The sequence below is a fragment of the Loxodonta africana genome, chromosome X, assembly GCF_030014295.1.
Source record: "Loxodonta africana isolate mLoxAfr1 chromosome X, mLoxAfr1.hap2, whole genome shotgun sequence".
In the NCBI taxonomy this organism is placed as follows: domain Eukaryota; kingdom Metazoa; phylum Chordata; class Mammalia; order Proboscidea; family Elephantidae; genus Loxodonta; species Loxodonta africana.
In genome coordinates, this window is record NC_087369.1 from 20,463,771 (window position 1) to 20,484,495 (window position 20,725).

A 20,725-nucleotide genomic window follows, 5' to 3' on the forward strand; every position below is an offset into this window, starting at 1 on the left:
GGGAGCCCTCAAGCCTGGGTCTCTGGCCCTGCTGGTGGTCACATGACTTAGCCAATACTCTTCCATAGCCGTAGTTCTATTTAAACCAGCCAGACTTGGTTCCTGTGATTTGCACATAAGAACTCAGACACATGGCATAGGGGGCACTGAGGCCATGAGGGGTTAGAACCAGGGGCAGGGACTTCTCCCTGGCAAGTCTATCCTGGGCTTGTACCCAGAAGGTCTTTCAAAAAAGGAGACGTGGCCGGCATAGCCATTCGCCTGGGGTCCAGCGCAGAGGCAGCTTGGCCCTGTGGGGACAACTCCAGGCCGGGCCCTCTTTGGAGCTGGAGCTGCGATCGCACCAGCTGCGGGGTGGAAGGGTTTGGAGATGGCCCAAAGTAGCAGAGCCCAGGGTTTAGGTCCCGAAAGAGTCTCTTGAGACAGTGCCCTTCCTTCGAGGGCTTCCCAATCTCCCACCATGAGGGTCTCCATTTCTGAGCCCAGCAGTCCTGGCCCAGAGCAGGCACACAGCAAATGCCCCTGAGGAATCTAGCTGTCAGAATACTCACATATTGCAGCAAGGCAGAAGGATGAGTCACGCGACTTCCGAGTTCATCGAGTCCAATGCTTCTAGCACTTCTCAGGAGGCGTTTTTGCCAAAACCGCACATATGTGCCTTTAAAAAAAACCCAGTAGTTTTCTGATGGAATTTTTCCCTGTCCCAAACCATCATCAAACACTCCCAACATTAGCCTTGAGAAGAGTCTCTCTTGCAGGTTTCAAGTCTTAGGAGTTCAGGTCAGAGAATGCACTTGGTAACTCAAGGCTATGGCTTTTCCCAGGTGGTTTTCTGAGGGAGGCCCGGGAGAATGGGGCTCCCAGAGGTGACAGCATTGCTTTGGTTCCCCGCACAAACGAGGCTCTCCCTGGCCATGTCTGGGAGAACAGAAGGCATTCTGGGAACATGGTGCTCACATCCTGCAAAATGCAGAGACACACAGAGCAAATGGCAGGAACTTCAAAAGCATAAGAGTCACCTTGAAGGATAATGGTGTGAAGGGAGGGGATGAGAGGCTTTTGTACCCATTGACAACAAGCAAGCTGAAAAGACAAGAGCAATTTGCCAGATTTCTGCACGAGTCAATAGAACTGAGAGACGATTCTGCTGTAATTTATATCAAAGGAGACCACACCTCCTGTCTTCTTGTCCAGAAATAAATGGCATCAATCAACTGACAAACTGCTTCTCTTGCCTCCTGATTTCTTTTTGTTTTTTTCTTCTTTTTTTTACATAGGGAGCATTTATCTCTCTCTGTAGGGTCGCTACGAGTCAGGATCCACTCGAGGACAGTGGTTTTTTTTTTTTTTAAATCCAGGCGGTTAATGCATAATCTCTCCTTCATTCACACCTTAGAAGAGCTGAAGAATCTCTAACTGACCTCCTGACACCGATCCCAGGAAACACCGGGCACCCTTCTCTTCCTCCTCCTTGCCCAGCCCCAGGGGCACCACTGGGCATATCTAGCTTCCTGTGAGCAGGACCCCCCCCCCACCCCACTGGCAGAGGCGGGTGAGTTGGGGGCTCTTTGTCCAGGGGTAGTCTGTATGCCTCTTGCACATTTGCAGATGAGCAAATTGAGGCCCAACGAGGTTATGCGACTCGCCCAAGGCCAGAGAGCTGCTAGTGTGGGTCCGGATGGAAGGCTGTCTGGCTCAGAGAAGGAATCTTTCCCTGGAATGCTCGGCAGAGCAGCGAGAGCCGTGGGTGGGGCGGCCAACTGCTTTTCAAGGGAAGATGTTACAGGAAATGTTTGTTCCTAGCTCAGCGGGCTTGTCCTCAAGACAGAACATTCTAACCCTTCAGTCCCAGCAAAGGTCAACATGGGCTTCTTGGCTGTGAGGGGAGGGTGTCCCAGCCTCCTCCAGCCCCTTACCCAGCGTTGCCTCTTAGCAGCAAGAGCCTCAGCTGCTCGCTGAAGGGATCAAGCCTCAGAAGCCTGTTCTGTCTTTGAAGCTGCCAGCTAGCTGCCTGTGGAAATGCAATACTATTTCAGGATTTCATTTTAAAGAGGTTTCAAAGGAGAGACTGGAAGGCTCGGCTGAATTGCTCATTATGACTCCTCTGCCAGCTGCTTCCCGGCTGGGGAGCCCAGCGCCACATCTCTGTCTTTCGCCTCATCCACAGGCAGGTGACTGTTTTCAATTAGCACCTGGCTCACTTGGGAGGCTGCTACCTCTCGACTTTTCTCCCAAGAAGCCACCAGCACTTGCAGTGTGTGCCCTTCTTACATTATCTGTGTCTGAAATGACCCTCCAGGGAGTCTGTTGGGGAGGACGTGACTCTTGATCAGGACACCAAAAAAGAAAAAAAAAGCTATGAAAATGCTCCTAGGGAACCAGGTGGTTGTGACCCGTGGACCCTCAGCAGCAAACGGAAGAAACCCAGGCTGTAAAGGGGAAGCCAACGTCTCACAGGAGCCACCACACTGCCTGAGGATCTTCACCTCTCCTGGGACGGGAGCAACAGGAAGGTTGAGGGGAGGCCGGAAGTTAGGCCTGTGCCAGGCGCTGCTTGCTCACTGCAATCGGCCGCAAATCCAAGTGCTCTGCGGGGGAAGAGCCCCCCTGCCTGGCCCGCCCAGCCCATCCCTCTGATAGTGCCCCATCCCACTGAAGTATGGTCATCTTCCCAGGTCAGCCACCCTCACTGGGGGGAAGCCCTTGAGGGCTGAGTCCCGTCTTATTTATCTTTGTACTCCCACACCTGACACACAGAGTTCGAGATATGTTAAAGAATGAAGGAACGATCTAGTAATCTGAGGAGAAAGGTTTTACGTACCAACACCAATAGGAAAGGGGAGGGTGAGGAGAGAGGGAAGGAAGAAAGCAGAGAGGCTGAAGTCCATTATGTCCGAAGTTGATAGAGGTTTCAGGGATATGAAACCACTCTGTACCTTAGCAAGAAAAGGACTGTGGTTTCGAAGAGACAGGAGATAAAGGATTGTGGCCCCCTGTGAACAGGGCCTGTACACCAAGCCCGGATAAGTGCACGGGGATGGTGTTCCAGGTGGTCCCTCCCAGGGGCAGCACGGCTTAGACTGAAGAGAGGCTCCTGACTGAGGTGTCAGGAGCGCAAGGCCACCTGCTCACCTCTCCTTCAAGAGTGACCATCAGTGTGGCATCCTGACTCAGGGCACTGGTACAGCGATGTCACCTCAAAGCAACTAGAGCACCTTCTCTTCTCTACCTCCATGTAAAGTGCTGAGGAAACAGCCCAATAGCCACATTTCCGTTTCAGAGGCAGAGTCACCAGGACTCTTCCGCATCACTCCCTACCAGAGTTCCCCATTTGGCTACAAGGGGAATAATTGTCCTTCAAGGCTCACTGATTTGCGGAAACCTTTTCCCCTCAAGATAAGACAGTGCCTAGAACGAAACTCCATTCACCAGGACCTTAGCAAGACTTGCCCCTGATACACTACAAGCGATACCTCCGACCACACCTACCTGCGTGCCTTGAAAGTGCTTCTGCAGAAAGGTCTCGAGTTCCCAGCCTGGCTCTATTTATAACAGGGAAGCATTGTTTCTGTGGGAATACACCCCTAATTTTCCTGGCACCTGATGACTCACATGATGGGTTCACCCAGAGAATAGGGAAGAAGTACTGGCTTGCCTGCCAGGTGGTCACACTGCACTGGGGGCTGGGTGGCCCGCCTGGAGGGCAGCGAGCAGCTAGGTAGTAGGCCTGGTCCCTCATACAAATCACCAGTGCAGGCCTCTCAAGAGAACACCCTCGTCTGTGCCAGTCCTAAAAACAGTAGTTTACCTAGCTATTACAAGAGTTGGAGCTTCACCTTCCCTTTTTTTTTTTTTTTGCTGGATTCTAGGAGCTGTGGGATTTTTGATAAGACAAGAGAAACCCCTCTTTCATGGGCTGTCAGGATAAAATCCTTGAATACCATCAACCAAATTTTAACTGGGAGCAACTTTCTAAATCTTGGTGATAGAGAATTATGGTACTTGAAAAGACAGCCATGCCAATAAAACAAGAGGCTAAGAGAGAAAGCAAGGCACAACAAAACCAAAATTCCACAGAAAGATAGAAGTGTATTTGGTAAACGGTTTGGTCCAGACAGAATGCATCCTGTCAAGGTGTTCCCCTTGTCAAGGTCTGCTTGTCTAGCTACTGCTGCTTGAAGGATCTTTCCATCTTCAAGATGTGTCACTAGCTCATCGAACCTATTTCTGGAACTCTGTGAGTGCCAATTAAAGCTGCCTTCTCAATTCACTCTGCACTCGAAAGAGACCAATTTCCAATTCCTCCTCAGAGTCTATGAGACCAGATGCTGTGACACAGCTCCAGCAAAATGAGCCGAGGAAATGATCCCGTGGCATTCCTGGGTGAGCACAGGCAACATCAGCTTGCTTCATCTGTGGCTGGAACGTACATTGGCTTCAGGTCGGGGGCTCCGTCTCCTCCCTGGGGATCTTTCTGATGAGACATGCATTTGCAACCACATAGGGAGTCTTGGGGAATAGAAGAGGGTTCCCATTGAGGCTAGGGGACAAGGGACAGATTCAGAGCACAGTCCCACTTACAGCCAAGAGCCTATTGCATCTGGCAGCCGGAGTTGGGCAGCAACTCCTGCAAGTGCGAGGCTACTGCTTTTGTTAGGTAGGTCATTGTCCCGTAGGCCCCACTGGGAGCACTGTCATAAAAGAAGTGGCAAACCCCTGTGGCTTGGTCTTTCTCCAGGGTGTCCAGGGCACCAATGGCCATCTGCAGCAGGAAAGAGCAGAGGGAGATGAATGAGCAGAGGACAGTGTCTCTCCTGTCAGGGACTGTGCATGTTGGAGGGCGGTCCCATGGGCAGGCACGGGGCTAGGCTCGGGATTCGAGAGGCCCCCAGTCTGCTGCTGCCTTGGGCATGCCCCTGCTCATGGTGAGGAGTGCCCAGCTCTGTACCAGGGCAGCCGGGGCCACTGGGGGATGGCCTGCTTCTGCTCTGGCATGCGACCATGTTTTCCAGATACAGCCTCTCTGTGAAGAGGGGACTGTGGGTGCAGGGCAGTGACTTATCCAGGGCCACGGATGTTGCAAGTGGTGCTGTTTGGAGTAAAACCTACATGGCAGCAGGCCTGCCCACCTCCCAAAGTCCTGAGATTTCCCAAGTGGTCACCGTGCCATTTTCTCAACCACATGGTTGACATTTTTGCACCATCTGTGACAACATTTTCTTTGTTCAAGTCTATTCTTTCCTATTGGATGCAGAATCTCCAATTTCAGCAGAGATGAATGCTGGCCACCCTGGCTACCTGGCCTGGCTGGCCAGCTGCGAGACACCCACCTGGTCCTGCAGGAACAGCTGATTGGCCGTTTGCACGATCTGGTCCACGTGGATGATGCCCCCGAGGCTGTTCATCTCCGTGTCAGAGAGCAGCGTCAGCACCAAGATCGCTTCCACCAGCAACTGCCGGTACTCTGGCTGGGGCACGCGGTTCAGCACTGACTCCACGTGGACAGCGAACTTTATTTCATGCGGGGTCATCTGCCAAAGGGACCAGCAGCAGCCAGGAGTGAGGCGGGCACAGAAACAGCCCTCTACCCCGTGCAGGGCACAGTGCCGAGGGCTCAGCTCAATGCTGCCTCCTTTCTGGCCCCTCCTGACTGTGCCAGCAGGACTCCTGGGGATGCCAGGCACACAGCCCTCCCCTGGGAGCCACAGTCCCCATCCTTCTCATCCTGCCCACTTGACTGGGACCTCCTGGGGGTAGGGGCCATGTCTCTCTCTCCTTCATTATTCCTCATGGCATATAACATGGTGCCTTGGACAGGGTAAAAACGAAACCATCCATTTTGAAAAGAAAGACCAGGGGCCAATAAGCCAAGGAAGATCGTTGTTTTCAGCTGATGAAAAGGGGCCAGGGGAGGCAGACTGCAGCTCTGGCTCGTGCAGCACGGGGCTCTCCTTATTTCTCTTAATGTGGGTTGCTCAGTGGTTAAGCACTCGCCTGCCAACCGAATCCACCAGCCACTTCTTGGAAACCCTATGGGGCAGTTCTACTCTGTCCTACAGGGTTGCTATGGGTCAGAATCGACTTGATGGCAACAGGTTTGGTTTTAGTTTATGGGGTCTGTGCCTACAGAGGCAAATCTCAGGATCTTGTGGCCAAGGATTGCTGTCTCTGAGGGCAAGGTGACACGCATCAAAATGGGGAAGAAGCCTGGCAAAATATGAGGGTAAAATGGCTAACAAGACCAGACCTGCGGATCGCCTGTCTAGAGCCCGTGAGAGAAAGCGCTTGTGGGAAGCAGCGGCAGAGCCAGCATTTGGGTTTTCCCCATCGTACCTCTCGCGTCGCTGAGGAGGGGAGGACATAACCATCAATGGAGAGACCATGGCACTGCAGGCAGAACACACACAGCATTTCTGTCATATTCCAGGACATGATTAATAAGTGCACGTGTGTGACTGCGCACACACGCACGCACACCTCGAGTCGTTCTGCCCTGGAAACTTGCACAAGGGCTGCAACACGCCAGACTACCAGAGTTATTTTTAGACAGCTTGTTCTCACAGCCCACAGGCTGTGTTTTCGATGGAACAATTCTAGGGAAAACAGCAAGCATGTTTCAGATCTTGCAGGAACAATGCCCTAGGGAGCTGCTGAGTCCTCTGTTGAGGCTCGCTTGCTCCGTACTGAACTTGGCACCTGGGACTGGCATCTGAGAGGCCCCCTTTGGTACTGTAATAAAGGGAGGGTTTCGTGGCTCCTGCTGGTGAAGTGACGCCCCGTGCCTTTGCAAGCATCTATTTTTGAGATTTCTATAATGAGCACCGATCACCAAGGGCTCAGGCACATGAACAGACGTGCACACGCACGCACGCTCGTGGGTATAAATATCAATGGCGGCTCACCAAAAAATGCTGCCTCTTCACAATAAAAGCTTCTTGGTAGGGAGCCAGGGGAAGTCCGGGTGGAAATGTGTGATGCCCCGGGAAGAATGGGGAGATTTTCTAGGAACAGCTTGTTCCGTCTAATTAATCTGATCCTAAATCAAGGCCCTGGCTGGGAGCAGTGGCACTGCCTTTGCCTCCAGAGGGGCTGAGGACACAGTGACAACTTTGCCCTTTCACTTGAACAGCTGCAAATGCCTCCTGAGGCAGAGGACAGGAACCCAGAAGCCCCTGTAGGCTCTGCTCTGACGTGGGGACCCCATGAGAAGGACTTTGGTGCCTCCATGGGCAGAAGCCAGCACCTCTATAGCGGGCCCAGGGCCCTGCTCAGAAACCACACGGGCTGGTGGCGTTGGGGCTGTGAAGCCCGTGAGGCTTCAGGAAGGGGTTTGCAGGCTGCTTGTCTGGGATTGCTCCTCCCTCCTCTTCTACTGGGAAATGAGCTCAAAAATTAGTTTAGGGAAAAAATTCAGTCCTGCCACTGGTTTGTGGTCTGCATAGCAGCTTTTGCCCGAGACAGGCTGTCCCTGCCTGCCAGAGGGAAGAGCAGCTGTGGCGTGGGCCTCAGGAGACACACGCATACTCCGGGCTGGTCTCGGAAGGAGACAGCCTGGGGCACGGAGGACTTGGGCTGCCATCTTCCCACTCCACCCCTGCCTTGGCGATGGGTGTGCAGACGGGCTCTGCACTGTCCAAACACACATAACATAGCCTGTGTCTGTACACCTGACCCTGTTTCCAGTAATAGCCTCTGCTGGTACTTGAAGAGCCCCCAGGTAGATGGCAACCACAGAGGGAATGGGGTCTGGGGATTCCTGTCCTCCGGGCGGGGCAGCAGAGGGGCCCAGGACACCTGGCAGCTCAGGACTAGAAAATTCCAACTCTATGTGCCTCAGGCCTTTCCCACAGCGTCCTGCAGAGAGGAGGGGCCTGGTGGGGTCTGCTTGATGCTGGACACCACAACCAAACATGCCAGAGGCTGGGATCTGACCCGATCCTGGTCCCTCCTGACCTGGCGTTTCAGGGCCAGGGCCTGGGGGCTACTCTAGCTCTTTATATCACAGTGCTTTCGCCCAATGCCTTCCTGGCCTCCTTCAATTCTTGTGTGTCTCCTGGCTTTTCTGTATTCCTAAGTATGTCAAATTTGGTCCTATACAACCTGGCTGTCACCTTGTCTTACCTGCTGTGGTTCAGGAGTGCTGGGCCTCTCTCTTCAACTGAGCCAGAGCTTCTCCACGGGGGCCGTTTTCCCCCCAGAGAATACTTGGCCATGTCTGGAGACATTTTGTCTGTCACAACTCGGGGGAGGGTGCTACTGGCATCTCATGGGTGGAGGCCAGGGAGGCTGGTAAACATCCTAGAGCGCACAGGACAGCCCCCCACAGCACAGAATGATCCTGCCCCTGAACTAAGCTGTGAGCTACCTAAGCATGGGGACTGCCCGCTTTGCCTGTTCTATAGCCACGTGGTACATAACACTTGCAGGTGCCACTGTGCCTCACGAAGGGAGGAAGGGGTGACCACCCATTCCCTGGGAGCGTGTGTCTCACAGCACCAATGCCTGCGGAACACGGTCCAGGGGCCAAGCTCACCTTCTGGAGGATCTTCCAAACCTTCTGGTAGAATCCCACAGGGACCCTGTTAATGGCCCCATCCAGCCGCCTCCTGCGCAGCCACTGGCCCTGCCGCTCCCCCCAGCCGATGTGATGCCCTCCTGAGTCTGACGATGATGTGCCTGTGGGCGAGGATGGGGTGCTGGACCTCTGCAAGACAAGACAGCATGTGGCCCTCAGGTTCCTCACAGTGACACCGGGCACCTGCTGAGCGCTCCCCATTGAGGAGGAAGACTCAGCTTACTCCCACCACCACCAGAATGCCACCTGCCCAGATGCAACTCCTTGATTCAGCCTGGCACATTTCTGAAAGCTGTTCTAACTCTTTCCTTCACTGGTTTGGTGACGCATCCCTTCCAAGCACTCTGCCCAGCCCCAAAGAGGTACCATACCCTCCAAGAACCCTGAGCCCACAGGGAGGAGGCTGGTATAGTGGGGGGTGGGTGCTGGAGGGAGACGGCCATCCCCTAATCCCAGCTGTCAGTCCTCACCTCCATCCGTCCATCGGACCTTGGTCTTATCTGAAAGTGGGGACACAGGAAGCCCTTCTGCAGAGAGCAGTCAGGGAGCACTCACTGGGTTGAGATCGGTAAAACCCAGGAGCTATGCTGGCTGGTGGTGAGGGCTCATTAAGGGCTGGCTATTATGACCAGGGCTAACCTCTAAGGGCTCAGTGCCTGGAGCCCCTCCATCGTGGCAGGAGAGCTGCGGGAGGGATGCTGGCCCTCAGAGCAGTGGCCTTCTGAGGCACCCACCTTACAGGGAGACAAATGCCAAACTGTCCACTCTATTTCTGCAGTCTCACAGAGAAGGGACAGTCACCTCCCCCCACAGGGCAGGTGCCACAGAGAATGCAACACCTAATACGGGGGGCGGGGGAGGGTCTGGAGCCAAAGGCAAAAGAAAAGGCTTCAAATCTGCCTTCCACAGGGAGGATTCAGAGAGAACGGTCTCCTTCCCCCATCCCGGTCAAGTCCACTTTCTCCTTGTCCTGTTCTCGGCTTTCCCTTGACTCAGGGCAGCGGCTGCCTTGGGCTGGGAACCGTGTTCTCCAGAAACAAGGGCCCAGGGTGTCATCTTCCTGCCTCCTCTGGGCCTGCCTGTCAGACCTGGCAGGGGGGACACGGTTGTGGAGGCAGCTGGAAAGTCTCCAGGGGGCCTGGAGGCCAGGCCAGAATGGGGGGTCCTGGGCTGCTTTCTGTCACACCCCCCTCCTCCAGGGCAGGAAGATGACACCTTCATCCTGAGACATCCCCTTGGTGCTGGACTACTGGATACTTTCATTTCTAAATGCATAACATCAAATTGAGAGGTGTGAAAAGGACGCCCCAATCTTAAACCCGCTGCAGAGCATGGAGACAGGGCTCATCTCCACATGCTCATTTTTCTTGCCTCGGATCTTATTTTGAAAAGGCAGTTAAGCTGGGTTATTTCATTGGGCTCATTACTGCTATTTAAATACGGCAACTAGATACAAATAAAAGGCATTACAGCCACGTCCCTCAATGACTCAGCTGACTTTCTCCTAGTTTCAGGAGAGTCAGGCTCGCCTCTGCAATTAGGATACTGATTTCCTGGTGTTCTACTTGATCCAGGGCCCTACACCAGGAAGGCCATTCTGAGGGCCAGGTGCTAGGCAGCAAATAGGGAAATCATTCACCACACAAGGCACTGGAAGCAAGGCCCTGAAGTTCTGGAAGCTTCCAGGAACTGGTGAGGAGAGCACTCTTCCACGTCCCTCTGAGGAGTAGAAGCAGAGAACTGAGACTTGGCTCTAAACAGAAAACAATGCTCAGCTCAAGACCTTTCAGCCTTCTAGATGTTTCTCAAACTTTCAGGCTGGGGAGGCTGTCAGTGTCAAATGAAAACACTTAACCCCTGCTCAAATCTTGGGAAGTTAAGGAGGAGGTGGGAGTAACAGAAAGGCAACAAGAGGCTCCAGGCACTACAGACAAGGAGGCATGAGGACCTCAGGGGTCGCCGCATGGTTTACCACAGACTTGGAGGAATGTGCACTGCTTGACACGGCCTGGCCCACAGAAAAGAACTACAAAACAAAAAGAGTCAATTCAACCAGGTACAAGGACACCAGGAAGCAAGCAAAGAAAAAGGCAGAGCAGCATCAGAATCCCCCCAGGACAGAAGGAGCCAGAAGGTGGGAGTAGAGAAGTCCTCATTCTCCTCGTCACCACACGCAAACTCCCACCCCAGAAGCCACCCGGTAGCAGGGCTATGGGTATTAACTCAACAGAGAACTTGGCAAATGGTCTTTCTTCTAATATTAAACATCACCAGGTGTAGTCATAGACGGAGGGTGCTAATCAAATTAGGACACAATTGATTTTCCAAAGCCACACCATGAAATGATAATCCTTTCTGTTCTGAGCTATGAAAATCTACAGAGACCAACAAAATATCCACGACAGGCCTTCAATGGCTATTCATTTGTTAAATGAATGACTGAAATCAGGCTGATGGCTTTTGGCCAAACAAATACTTCCTCACCTAAGAATCTAGAAGGTACCTTCACTTGCATGGGCATAGTGTATGAGCGCACACAGATGCACACAGAATGTTCTTGAAAACTGAAGAGGAATTTAAAATGCCATGGCACCTATTACATTTTGAACAGGTAATACATTTCCTTGCTGCACATGGCCCAATACAAAACTTCTCCTGGCTGACTGACTCTAAATCCACATGGAAAAAAGGTGACTCTTTAGTCCCCATAATGTGCAAGGGCAGCATGTAAATGGAGGTGGAAGGAATCGCCTCTCTTCACCAACTGCCAGCCATTGGTATGAGGGTGACCAGAGGGAGGGTGCCACCGAGTGGCCAGCAAAGGGACACGTTCTGAAAGTGGGTTCCTGACTTGGGAGAAGGAGAAATTGGAATGAGAGATCAAGTTATGTTTCACTCCCAACAATGCGTAGATGCCATGTGGACATTATCCATTTCCTCTATGCATGCTCAGTGACAGAGCCATTAGCTCAGGAGAAACGTGACTCCAAGTTTTGTGACAAAGGAGGAAGTAGGCCACAGGGTGGTATAAAGGAACGGCCCATGTACTTTTTTTCCTTCCCGGTTGAAATCCTAAGTGATCAGAGAGAAGAATGTTTTTAGTTTTGTGCTGTCCAGTAGATTCCGACTCATGGTGATCCCATGTGAGGGTGGAACTACCCCAAAAGGTTTTCTAGGCTGTAATCTTTATGGAAGCAGATCACCAGGTCTTCTTCCCACAGGGCCTCTGGGTGGGTTTGGTTAGCAGCTGAGCAGGGCTCCTTAGGAAGAATAGCAGTATTCTTTTCTGCTGATGTAATCGACGGCCACATTTTACTTTTTCCTGATTCTTTCTTTCTGTTTGAACAAGACGCGGAGGGTCCCTGGGTGGTGCAAGCTGCTTGGCTGCTAACAGTAAAGTTGGAGGTTCAAGTCCACCCAGAGGTGCCTTGGAAGAAAGGCCTGGCAATCTACATCTGAAAAATCAACCACTGAAAACCGTATGCAGCTTGGTTCTACTTTGACACATCGGGTTGTCGTAAGTTGGAGTTGACTCTGTAGCAACTGGCCTTTTTTTTTTTTTTTTTTTACTGGTTTTTTTGAGCAGGGACCCAGGACCAGTCCAGGACCCTTTCACCAAGTATCCCATAAAACTGGAGTTTGATCATTTTTTTAAGGGCCTGGGGCCAGGTCATTTCTCCTGCTTTTGAGTCCAGGGGCTACCTATCCCACACCTCCACCCCACATGCATCCACACCGCTTGTCCGCACAGCCTCGCTCTCCATATTCAAGCTGGAAAGAACGTGAAGTGCCCACCGCAAAGGATCAGACAAGGCAAAGATGGTTCACCTGTTCATCAGCACTAAATCGCCTAGTCATCTGCAAGTAAGAATACATCAGGAAATCAACAAAAGCCAGCTCTCAAGACAGAGCACCCTGCTACTTCTGTCCCCCTCTAGATCCCAGTGCAGTGCTGTTAAGCAGCAAGGCGGGGGGACCCACCGGCAGTCGTGGGCTCACTCTAGTGGGTCATCTTGACCGCTTTTGAAACAGAAAAGAAAATCGGAGTGCATTTCTCACTGCAGGTCCTGCTCAAAACAGGGAAAACACATCTCTTTACTGTGGATCACGGTCAAAGTTTGATAAACACTGTCCTGCCCCAGCATACTGCCTGGCCCACTAGGACTGAAAAGATGCTGGCTGCAGTCTGGTGGGGTCAGTTCCAAAGGACCATTACCGTGAATTACATAAAGGTGAGTAAAGACAGACAAGAAGCAGCTCTGTGGACGGGGGAGGACAGGTGTGCGAGCGTGCTGTTCTATTGCTATTTCACTGGAAGGACACATCGGACGGAGAGATGAGCCTGATCCATTTTGAACGACTACTTTTTAAACGGCTGTGGCCCACTTGACAGAGCGGCTCTGGGGGACAGAGACACACACGGAGAAGGGCGTTTTCCAGAACATTTCCGTGCCTCATTAGTTCAGGGTGAGTGTGTGTGGGTGCACGGGAGGGGCCCTGGGAGAGCTGGGCACAGGGGTCTGTGTGGATCCCAGGACAGAAAGGACCTTGTGGCCTCCACAGGGTCCTGCATGCCCTGGGTTTCTGTCCCTTTCTACGGTGAGCCCAGGTAGGAACACCACTTCTTTCCCCAAGCTGCTGCCACCGAGGGGATCTCCTTACCTGTTTCATCTCGCTCCTCAGCCTGTTAATGCCACTCCTCTCGGTTTTGGTGACTCCAGTGTGTCCCACCTCATGGATGGAGATGGCAGGGCTGGATGTGGCGGAGTGGATAGGTCGCACTGGAGGGAAAACACACACACACACACAGAGTTCTTAGAAACGATAGTTCCCACCCTGATGGAGGAAACGCACGCTGGCAACGGGCTTGCTTTTACTTGTGTCTCCCCCATTGATGATCAACTCCCTTTGAGAAGGGCCTCATGGGCCCTGGCAGTGCTGGGTTTCCAGCACCTAGAACTGTGCCTGCTCCACAGGCTGGGCTCAGTGTGGGCCTCTCGGACACAGGGAAGAAAGAACAAACATCACTGAAGTGGCACGCCAAAAACACCCAATGGTTAACAAAGAATGGCTGCCTTGAGCATTGTACTCTTTTTTAAAAAAAAATATCTATATGGGATCAAATTGACAATAGCAACTCGAAAGATCAGAAAGGAACCTTAGGAAGCAGTGAGTTTATGTTAATAAGAGAGCAACAATTCAGAAAAGGAGGGTGAGAATGGTTGGGCAACTGGAAGAATGTAATCGGTGTCACCAAATGGGACATGTAGAAACTGTTGAATTTTATGTTTTGCTGTGTATATTCTCGACAGCAACCCAAGGAAAAAAATCAAAGGGAAGAAAAAGCACCCAATGGACATAAAGCTGTTACTGGGCTGGATATATTATTTAAAAATAATTTTTTCCTTATCCAAAATCGCACCTTCCTTGTAGAAATAGAGACGAACCAATTAAGAAGGCCGGTTAACACCACCTACAGCTAACATCTGTGGGTACTTTAGTCGCTGCCTTTCCAGTTGTGCCTTCTATGACCAAGTCTAAGTTTGCAACTTTATATGTGTGTGTGTGTATAATTCCTGTAATCTGCCTTTTCACACTTAGAATACCATGAATGTCTTTCCATAGCATTAAATAGTCTATCACCTCATGTTTAATGACCTCACGGCATTTAATGTCAGGAGTGGTCAATAATACAAAAAAAAATTTTTTTTTCAATTTATATACACCACTGTATTTTGATTTTTCTAAAGAGTTTGTCGAGAATAAAATGTAGGGCCCACAGCTGACCCTGCCGGGCTCTGACCTTAGGCCTGTGTGACCCGAGGGATGCTGGTTATCCTCGGGAAAATTACAAAACTGCTGTGCACTCATTAAAGGGGTTCACAACTTGGGTGTCTGTGGCCACTGCTGAGCAATCCTGGGGTGCACCTGGGCCAGGTGGTCTGGGCCTTGGGGCCGCAGTGAGTAAGCCACACCATGAGCAGGGCAGCACTAGCAGAGTCAGTGCTGGGGCGGGGCACAGCAGTGGGCCTGCCAGGACCTGGGACTCAGGAGAGACTTCCTGAGGGAAAGAAAGTGGAGGGGCCTCGGGGCTGGAAAGAGCAGCTGAGAGAGCAAGCGTGCCAAGGGCTGGAGGCCAGAGAAGCCGTGATTTCCCTGAGGAGCAGCAACAGAAAGAAGCGTCAGCTACAGAGGGGCAGGAGGCTGACCCGCTAGGCCAGGCCACCATCACCTCACTTCTGACGGACTGCCCCAGCCAACCTCGGCGCTCTCCTGTCACCAGCCCAGCCCATGCCCCGCACTGTGGCCGCAGTGATCCTTGTGTCACTGCCCACTCAGAATCCTTCGAGGCCTAGGTCTGTCTTCAGGATACAGCCCAGACAATCCTCACAGCACCCTGCAAAGCCTCCCATCACTCAGCCCCTGCTCCCTCAGCTCCTAGCCCCCAGGCCAGCTGCACTGCACTGGGCATTTACACATGCCGCTCTCGTCCACCCTGCCTGTTCCCCTGCCTGCTCCTCGTTGCCTGCGAAGTCCTCTCCTGCCAGGGGCCCAGCTCCAAGGTCCCTTCCTTGGGCAGCAGCCCCTGTGCACCCCGCTCCCTCACCCAACGTACCACTGAGGCACAGGAGTGGGGGACACTGGTGGGGGGAGTAGAGGTGGATGGGGACACCCTGGAGGGCCCCCAGGGAACACAGCACTGAAGGGACAGCAGAGAGGGCGGAGGCCACAAAGGAGAGCAGTGAGGAGCGGAGGGGGAAGAGGGAAAGCGGGAGGGGGAAACAGAGCCAGAAGGGTCTTCAAAGCAGGGGGGAGGCGCGGGTCTGCTGGGCAGCCTGTGTGGGAAATATTTCTCTCCAACATCTCAGGACTTAATCAAAATTCTAAGCCTCTTGCACTTGCTGATTTAGAAAAATTGAACAATTACAAAGGACAATTAACAAATGATGTTCTATCCCAGAAGACATATCTATAGTTTTCAAGTGACATTGCTCTCTCAGCTTCATAAGCATCGACAGCTTCCCACTAATAGCAATCTCTTAGTAATTCTCTATGTCCGACCATGTATGCAATGATGCCGGCAGGTAGAGCACATTCAGTATTTATCTTGGATCTCTGTATTTCAAGGATGGTGCCTTTGAAATCACTGAGAATGACTTTTGGACAAGGAGCTTGGGCACTCCTTCAGGAGAGGAGAAAAGCCATCAAAACACATCTGACTGCTCGGTGCAGCCTTTGTTTGCCGTCTGGCATGCATTTGGGGAAAAATACAGAGTACCCAATGTACTTCTTATTAAATGAAAAGAATGACAGCCCACGGCTCGTTTTTTGGGCTTGATGAAATAAATTCAGAACTGTGTCTGCAAATCATTTCACTTTATTCTGAGGAGGAGAAATCATAATTGCTTCAATTGTAATTAGGGAGCATTTGTGAACCGAATCCCACCAGAGCCAGGGCAATTGTTTTCTAGCGCTGCAAAGGAGGGTCTGGTCCAGGGAGAAACACAGTGAGCAGGGCAGGGCTGACGCAAACACACTCAGGAGGTGGCGCTGCGAGGCTCTAGAGGACTTTTCTCCAGCCCTAGGAAGGGCCGCAGGGTCTGGTTGAGAGCTTTCACCCAAATCAAATGGTGACTTTAAGATAGCCCTTTCATCCTAGCCCTCCTAACCTCACACCCTCCTACCACTTGTCCAGGAGTGTGAGGGGGTAGACCTGTGTACACCACGTCCACCTACAGCTGCAACGTGAAGACACGTTCTCCCAGGGAACCTATGAGGGTGCCACAGAGACCTACTGCAGAAGCTTCAGCCTTGGGCTCTGTCGATCTTGTTAAAAGCACCAGTACCAGCCGCTGTTGAGCTGATCCCAACTCATGTTGAACCCATGTGTATCAGAGTAGAACTGTACTCCATAGGGTTTTCAATGGCTGATTTTTTGGAAGGAGATTGCCAGGCCTTTCTTCTGAGGTGCCTCTGGGTGAACTCAAAGTGCCAACCTTTTCAAAAGCAGCCAAGTGTTTAACCATTTGCACCACCCAGGGACTCCCTTGTTAAAGTTGTTGTTAGTTGCTGTTGAACTGATTCTGACTCATGGTGACCCCATGTGTGCAGAGTAGGACTGCTCCATAGGGTTTTTAAGAATGTGACCTTTCAGAAGCAGATCACCAGGCCTGTCTTCTGAGGCACCTCTGGGTGGGTTTGAACCACTAACCTTTAGGCTAATAGTAGAGTGCTTAACCATTTGTACCCCCCAGGGACTCTTGTTAAAATAGGAATCTTAACTTCATACATTCCATCTCAAATCTCTATTATTGACACGATTTGCATACAAATGAGGTAGTTTGGGGTGATGCTGGGTGGGGTCAGTTGTCAATCCCTGGTCGCCTCCCAGTGAAACTGTTCATTTACTTACTGCTCCTTTCAACACCAAACTCTTTTCCACTGAGAATATGGTGCAGGAGATTCTTCATATCAAAAGGGCTGAGGTTCATCAAACTTTCAGAAGCTTCTTCTCCTAAAAGAAAATGTGTTTTGAGTGTCCCAGACACAGGGCTGGTGACAGGTGACGGCAGAGTTGGGTGGTCCTGGAGGGGTGACAAAGGGCGCTGTGGTAGGTCTAGGAATAGTTCTAACACTGCTGTTGTAAATCACGTGACTTTTCACATTGTAAAGATCTCCAACGCTGGGATGCATCTTGCGACTGGTTTATATATATAAATCAGTGGTCTTCTCCCAGTGAACATGTTATTAAATGGGGGATGGGATAGCATCTGAGAGTGAAGAAATACCGGCAGGAGCTTGGAGGTCAGGGGTAGGAAAGAAGAGTCAGTGTCGCTGCTGAGGTTCCAACGATAAACATCACTAGGGCCTCGCTTTCCCTGACTCAGGAGACTAAACCCGCTGCACTGGAGGGCTTGGCGGGAGCCACACTGGAATGGGGGAACCTCATCAAGTATGAGCATATCCAAAGCTTTCAAGCCCAAGTTCAAAAATATCTGAGCAGGCGTGCCATCCCAGCAGAGACCACATGCTGACAAGATGGCTTAGCATTGAGGGGTGGCAGGGTGGGGTGCGTGCAGAAGCTGCCAGAGCCCCTGGATCTCACCTGAGCAGTTCAGGCTCCGCGCCAGCTCTGTGGCCATCACCTGGATGATCAGCCCAATCCGGAGTCGGAGCATCTCCACAAAGAGGCTGGGCTGGGCCCTGACATACATGGCCAGGTAAACCACAATTTCCTGATGCAGACACAGGGCAGGGACAGAGCCTCAGAGACCGAGGACGGCCTCTGGGAGAGGAGCGCAGCCTGCCTTCCCCCGCCAGCCCCTGACCTGGGTGAGGACGGCGATGCTGATGTCTTGCCCGCTGGCTTCATAGATGAGTTTTGTGAGCTCCTCTGGGGGGAGGGGCCTAGGAGGGAGCAGTGGGTCACAAACACAGAGAAGCTGCCCAGGAGCATGACTCCTCAACTTCCATGGAAAACCAAAAAGCCAAACCCATTGCTGTCGAGTCAATTCAGACTCATAGCGACCCTACAGGACAGAGTAGAACTGCCCCACAGAGTTTCCAAGGAGCACCCGGTGGATTCAAACTGCCAACCTTTTGGTTAGCAGCGGTAGCACTTAACCACTGCGCCACCAGGATTTCCAACCTCCGTGGAAGAGCCCTGTTTTCCTCAGGAGAAACTCCCAAGTGACAACGTATCTTTCGGAACCCCCCTCCTGAAGGACAGCTAACAATGGCGTTTCCCCCACGGCTCTTCTACCAGTCTGGGCCCTGGGGACTTACGCAGAGATGGTCTTCTCCCGGGGCTCGGGGGGCAGGCCCACCGTGAGCTGCTTCTGGTGTGACAGCAGGTCCGTGCAGGCCTATGCATTTGGGACAAGGGGGGTGGGGGCGGGGAGACCCAGGAGGGTTACTGCCAGTGAGATCAGAAAGGTACCGTGACGAACCTTACGACTCATGTTGCAAGGTATTTGGAAACTTCATGCTCAGACCCCAGGCTGAGCAACTCAAGGCAGGGTTGGGTCCCAGTGGTCTGTGTGTCTCTGCTGTGTGGGCCAACGCCTAGCCCCTAGTGAGGAGGCATTCAATGCAAACACACAGGCCGCCCTGATACTCAACCAGGAGGGCTGGACCACCATGAGATACTGGCGGTAAGGGTTAATGACCGCATTAGAGTCCTAAATTGCTGGTTTCCCAATTATTCACCCACAATAAATACCATCACCTTACCATAACACTGAACAGAATTTAATCTTACTTTGCTGTCTTAGAAGATGGTTCTGGAATTTGCAGTGCCCGGGGTAGTAAATATTAATGGTCTTTGCATGTGCAAAAATAAGCGTGCTCTGTTTAAGAGGATGCCAGGGCACAGAGCACCCTCCTTGTATATCTCGGTAAACCTCTTCCTGTCACTAAGAAGGAACATTCTTCCCTCATCTCCCAAGGCCAGTGGGAGGTCAGGGAGGAGGCCCTGCTTCATCTAGGTGTGAAATGACTGTTTTCCTTTACAAATAACAGGAAGACTGGAGGTGAAAGAGGGCTAAAGGGAGGACCAGGGGACAAGCCCAGTACAGTGGCTCTGACCTCTGCCAGGACCTCCACTTTCTTTCTGAGCAGGCCCGAGATGTAGCGAATCAAACCCCACTCTTGGTTCAAGCCGGCTTTCTTATACAGGTCGCTGAGGAGGTTGTGAACAGTGACCCCGTGCTGTCCAGAGAGATTTGTGTCCCAGCTGGGGCCCCTGTTAAGAGGTAGAAAAATTCAGAAATATGGCGCTGACAGTTGAGAGGCTAGATTCTTTCAACAGAACAGACCTGTAGGGAGGGGAATTGCTGTGCGCTCCGCCAAGTGCTGCTAATGGTCAAGAGAAGGTGAGGTCTTACCCAGGCAGCCCTACATCTATTTGAGACAGAAGCCTAACATCAGGGAACTGTGAAATTCTGGACTCTTCCAGCCTTCTTGCCCTGGGAGGCCAGCACTGAGTAGCAGAGAAGGGGAGGGAAGTCTCATCACAGTGACCCTGGGCAATTGGGTGAATACAGGCATGGCCCAGGATTGGTGGAAGGCCAAGAAGGCAAGCAAAAAGAACTGAGAAGAACAGAGAGGGCTCAACTTAGTGGAGACCACAGACTTACTTTATTACATAAAGAATATACAAGATGTCTGCTTGGTCCTGTAGGTTTGAACAGTCTTTCAGATGCTCAACCAGCTTCTCGCAGTCCACATCACCACGGTCATCTCGAGGCCACTGGAAATCACCTTCAGGAGCCTGGCCATACAAAAGTCCAAAAGGAGGGGAGAAGGGTGAAACTAACATGTGGGCTTTTCAGAAGATACAGAAGTGAACCCCCACGCTGACTGTGCTGGGCTCTAGTGCTCCGGTGGATCTTCGGCACCTTTTTTTTTGTATGCTTTTACCATTTTTGATCAGTGAGTCACTGCATTGGTCAATGTTGGCAAGAGATCCGAGTGAACAGGTTAAAACGTGTGAGTTTTATTTATGCAAAGCTCAAAAACTAACTTGTGGGGGTTAGAAAGCATGCAAGCAGTTACGTTTAGGGGGAGGGAGAGATTGGGAAGGCGCAAAGGGCAGTAATTCACACATGGCCATTGGCATGGTGATCACTCACTGAGCTGTACTCCTCTGCTTTAGGCAGTCTTCTGTATATATGCTATACTTCAATAAAACACGTTTTGGAAAATAAAACAAGCCAAAAAAAATAATGTGTGTGGGTTTGAAACAACCTAAAATTGAGGTTAGGTTGAAATATTCTCCAACAGAAACTGGATTTTTCTATTTATGTTAAATAAAATCAGAAGAGACTTATGGATAAAATAATAAATTATGGGAGTCAATGGAGAACACCTTGGTATTTTATTCTCCTGAAGAACCTTATACCTTTTTTTCCCCCACATTAAGAGCATAAGGAACAAAGCCCCAGAGCCTGCTTTGCAAGCCATCCCCCGGGGCCAGCCAGCACAGATATATGGTTGGGTTAGGCAGGGAGCTAGTTTATTCCCTCTTGTGTTACACGGGTTCTGATGAACAGGCAGAAAGTCAGTAGCCTTTTCCTACACACGAAGTATAAATGATCGCATCACATTCAATGTACACACTGACACAAATGAGATTCCCAAAGACTAAGT

The 20,725-nt window shown here is 51.6% G+C and overlaps 1 protein-coding gene across 8 annotated transcripts in view; it reads right to left on the reverse strand.

Annotated features, from left to right (window-relative positions):
• Positions 1-2,637: 2,637 nt before the first annotated feature.
• Positions 2,638-20,725, reverse strand: part of PHKA2 (phosphorylase kinase regulatory subunit alpha 2) — a 77,627-nt gene continuing 59,539 nt past the window's right edge. For 3 of the 8 annotated variants that reach the window (XM_003415965.4, XM_023555175.2, XM_064278059.1), the window contains 13 exons: positions 19,714-19,847; positions 19,163-19,319; positions 18,362-18,441; positions 17,905-17,983; positions 17,682-17,811; positions 16,989-17,090; positions 13,238-13,356; positions 12,404-12,433; positions 10,548-10,601; positions 8,534-8,704; positions 6,334-6,387; positions 5,331-5,531; positions 2,640-4,762 (listed from right to left, as the gene is read on the reverse strand). In XM_003415965.4, coding sequence (XP_003416013.1) covers positions 4,592-4,762; positions 5,331-5,531; positions 6,334-6,387; positions 8,534-8,704; positions 10,548-10,601; positions 12,404-12,433; positions 13,238-13,356; positions 16,989-17,090; positions 17,682-17,811; positions 17,905-17,983; positions 18,362-18,441; positions 19,163-19,319; positions 19,714-19,847 — 1,482 coding nt within the window. In that variant the 3' untranslated portion in view covers positions 2,640-4,591. Of the gene's footprint in view, positions 4,763-5,330; positions 5,532-6,333; positions 6,388-6,421; positions 8,299-8,533; positions 8,705-10,547; positions 10,602-12,403; positions 12,434-12,556; positions 12,643-13,237; positions 13,357-16,988; positions 17,091-17,681; positions 17,812-17,904; positions 17,984-18,361; positions 18,442-19,162; positions 19,320-19,713; positions 19,848-20,725 lie in introns of those variants that run through there. The other 5 variants (XM_064278062.1, XM_064278060.1, XM_064278061.1 and 2 more) reach the window with 5 other exon arrangements.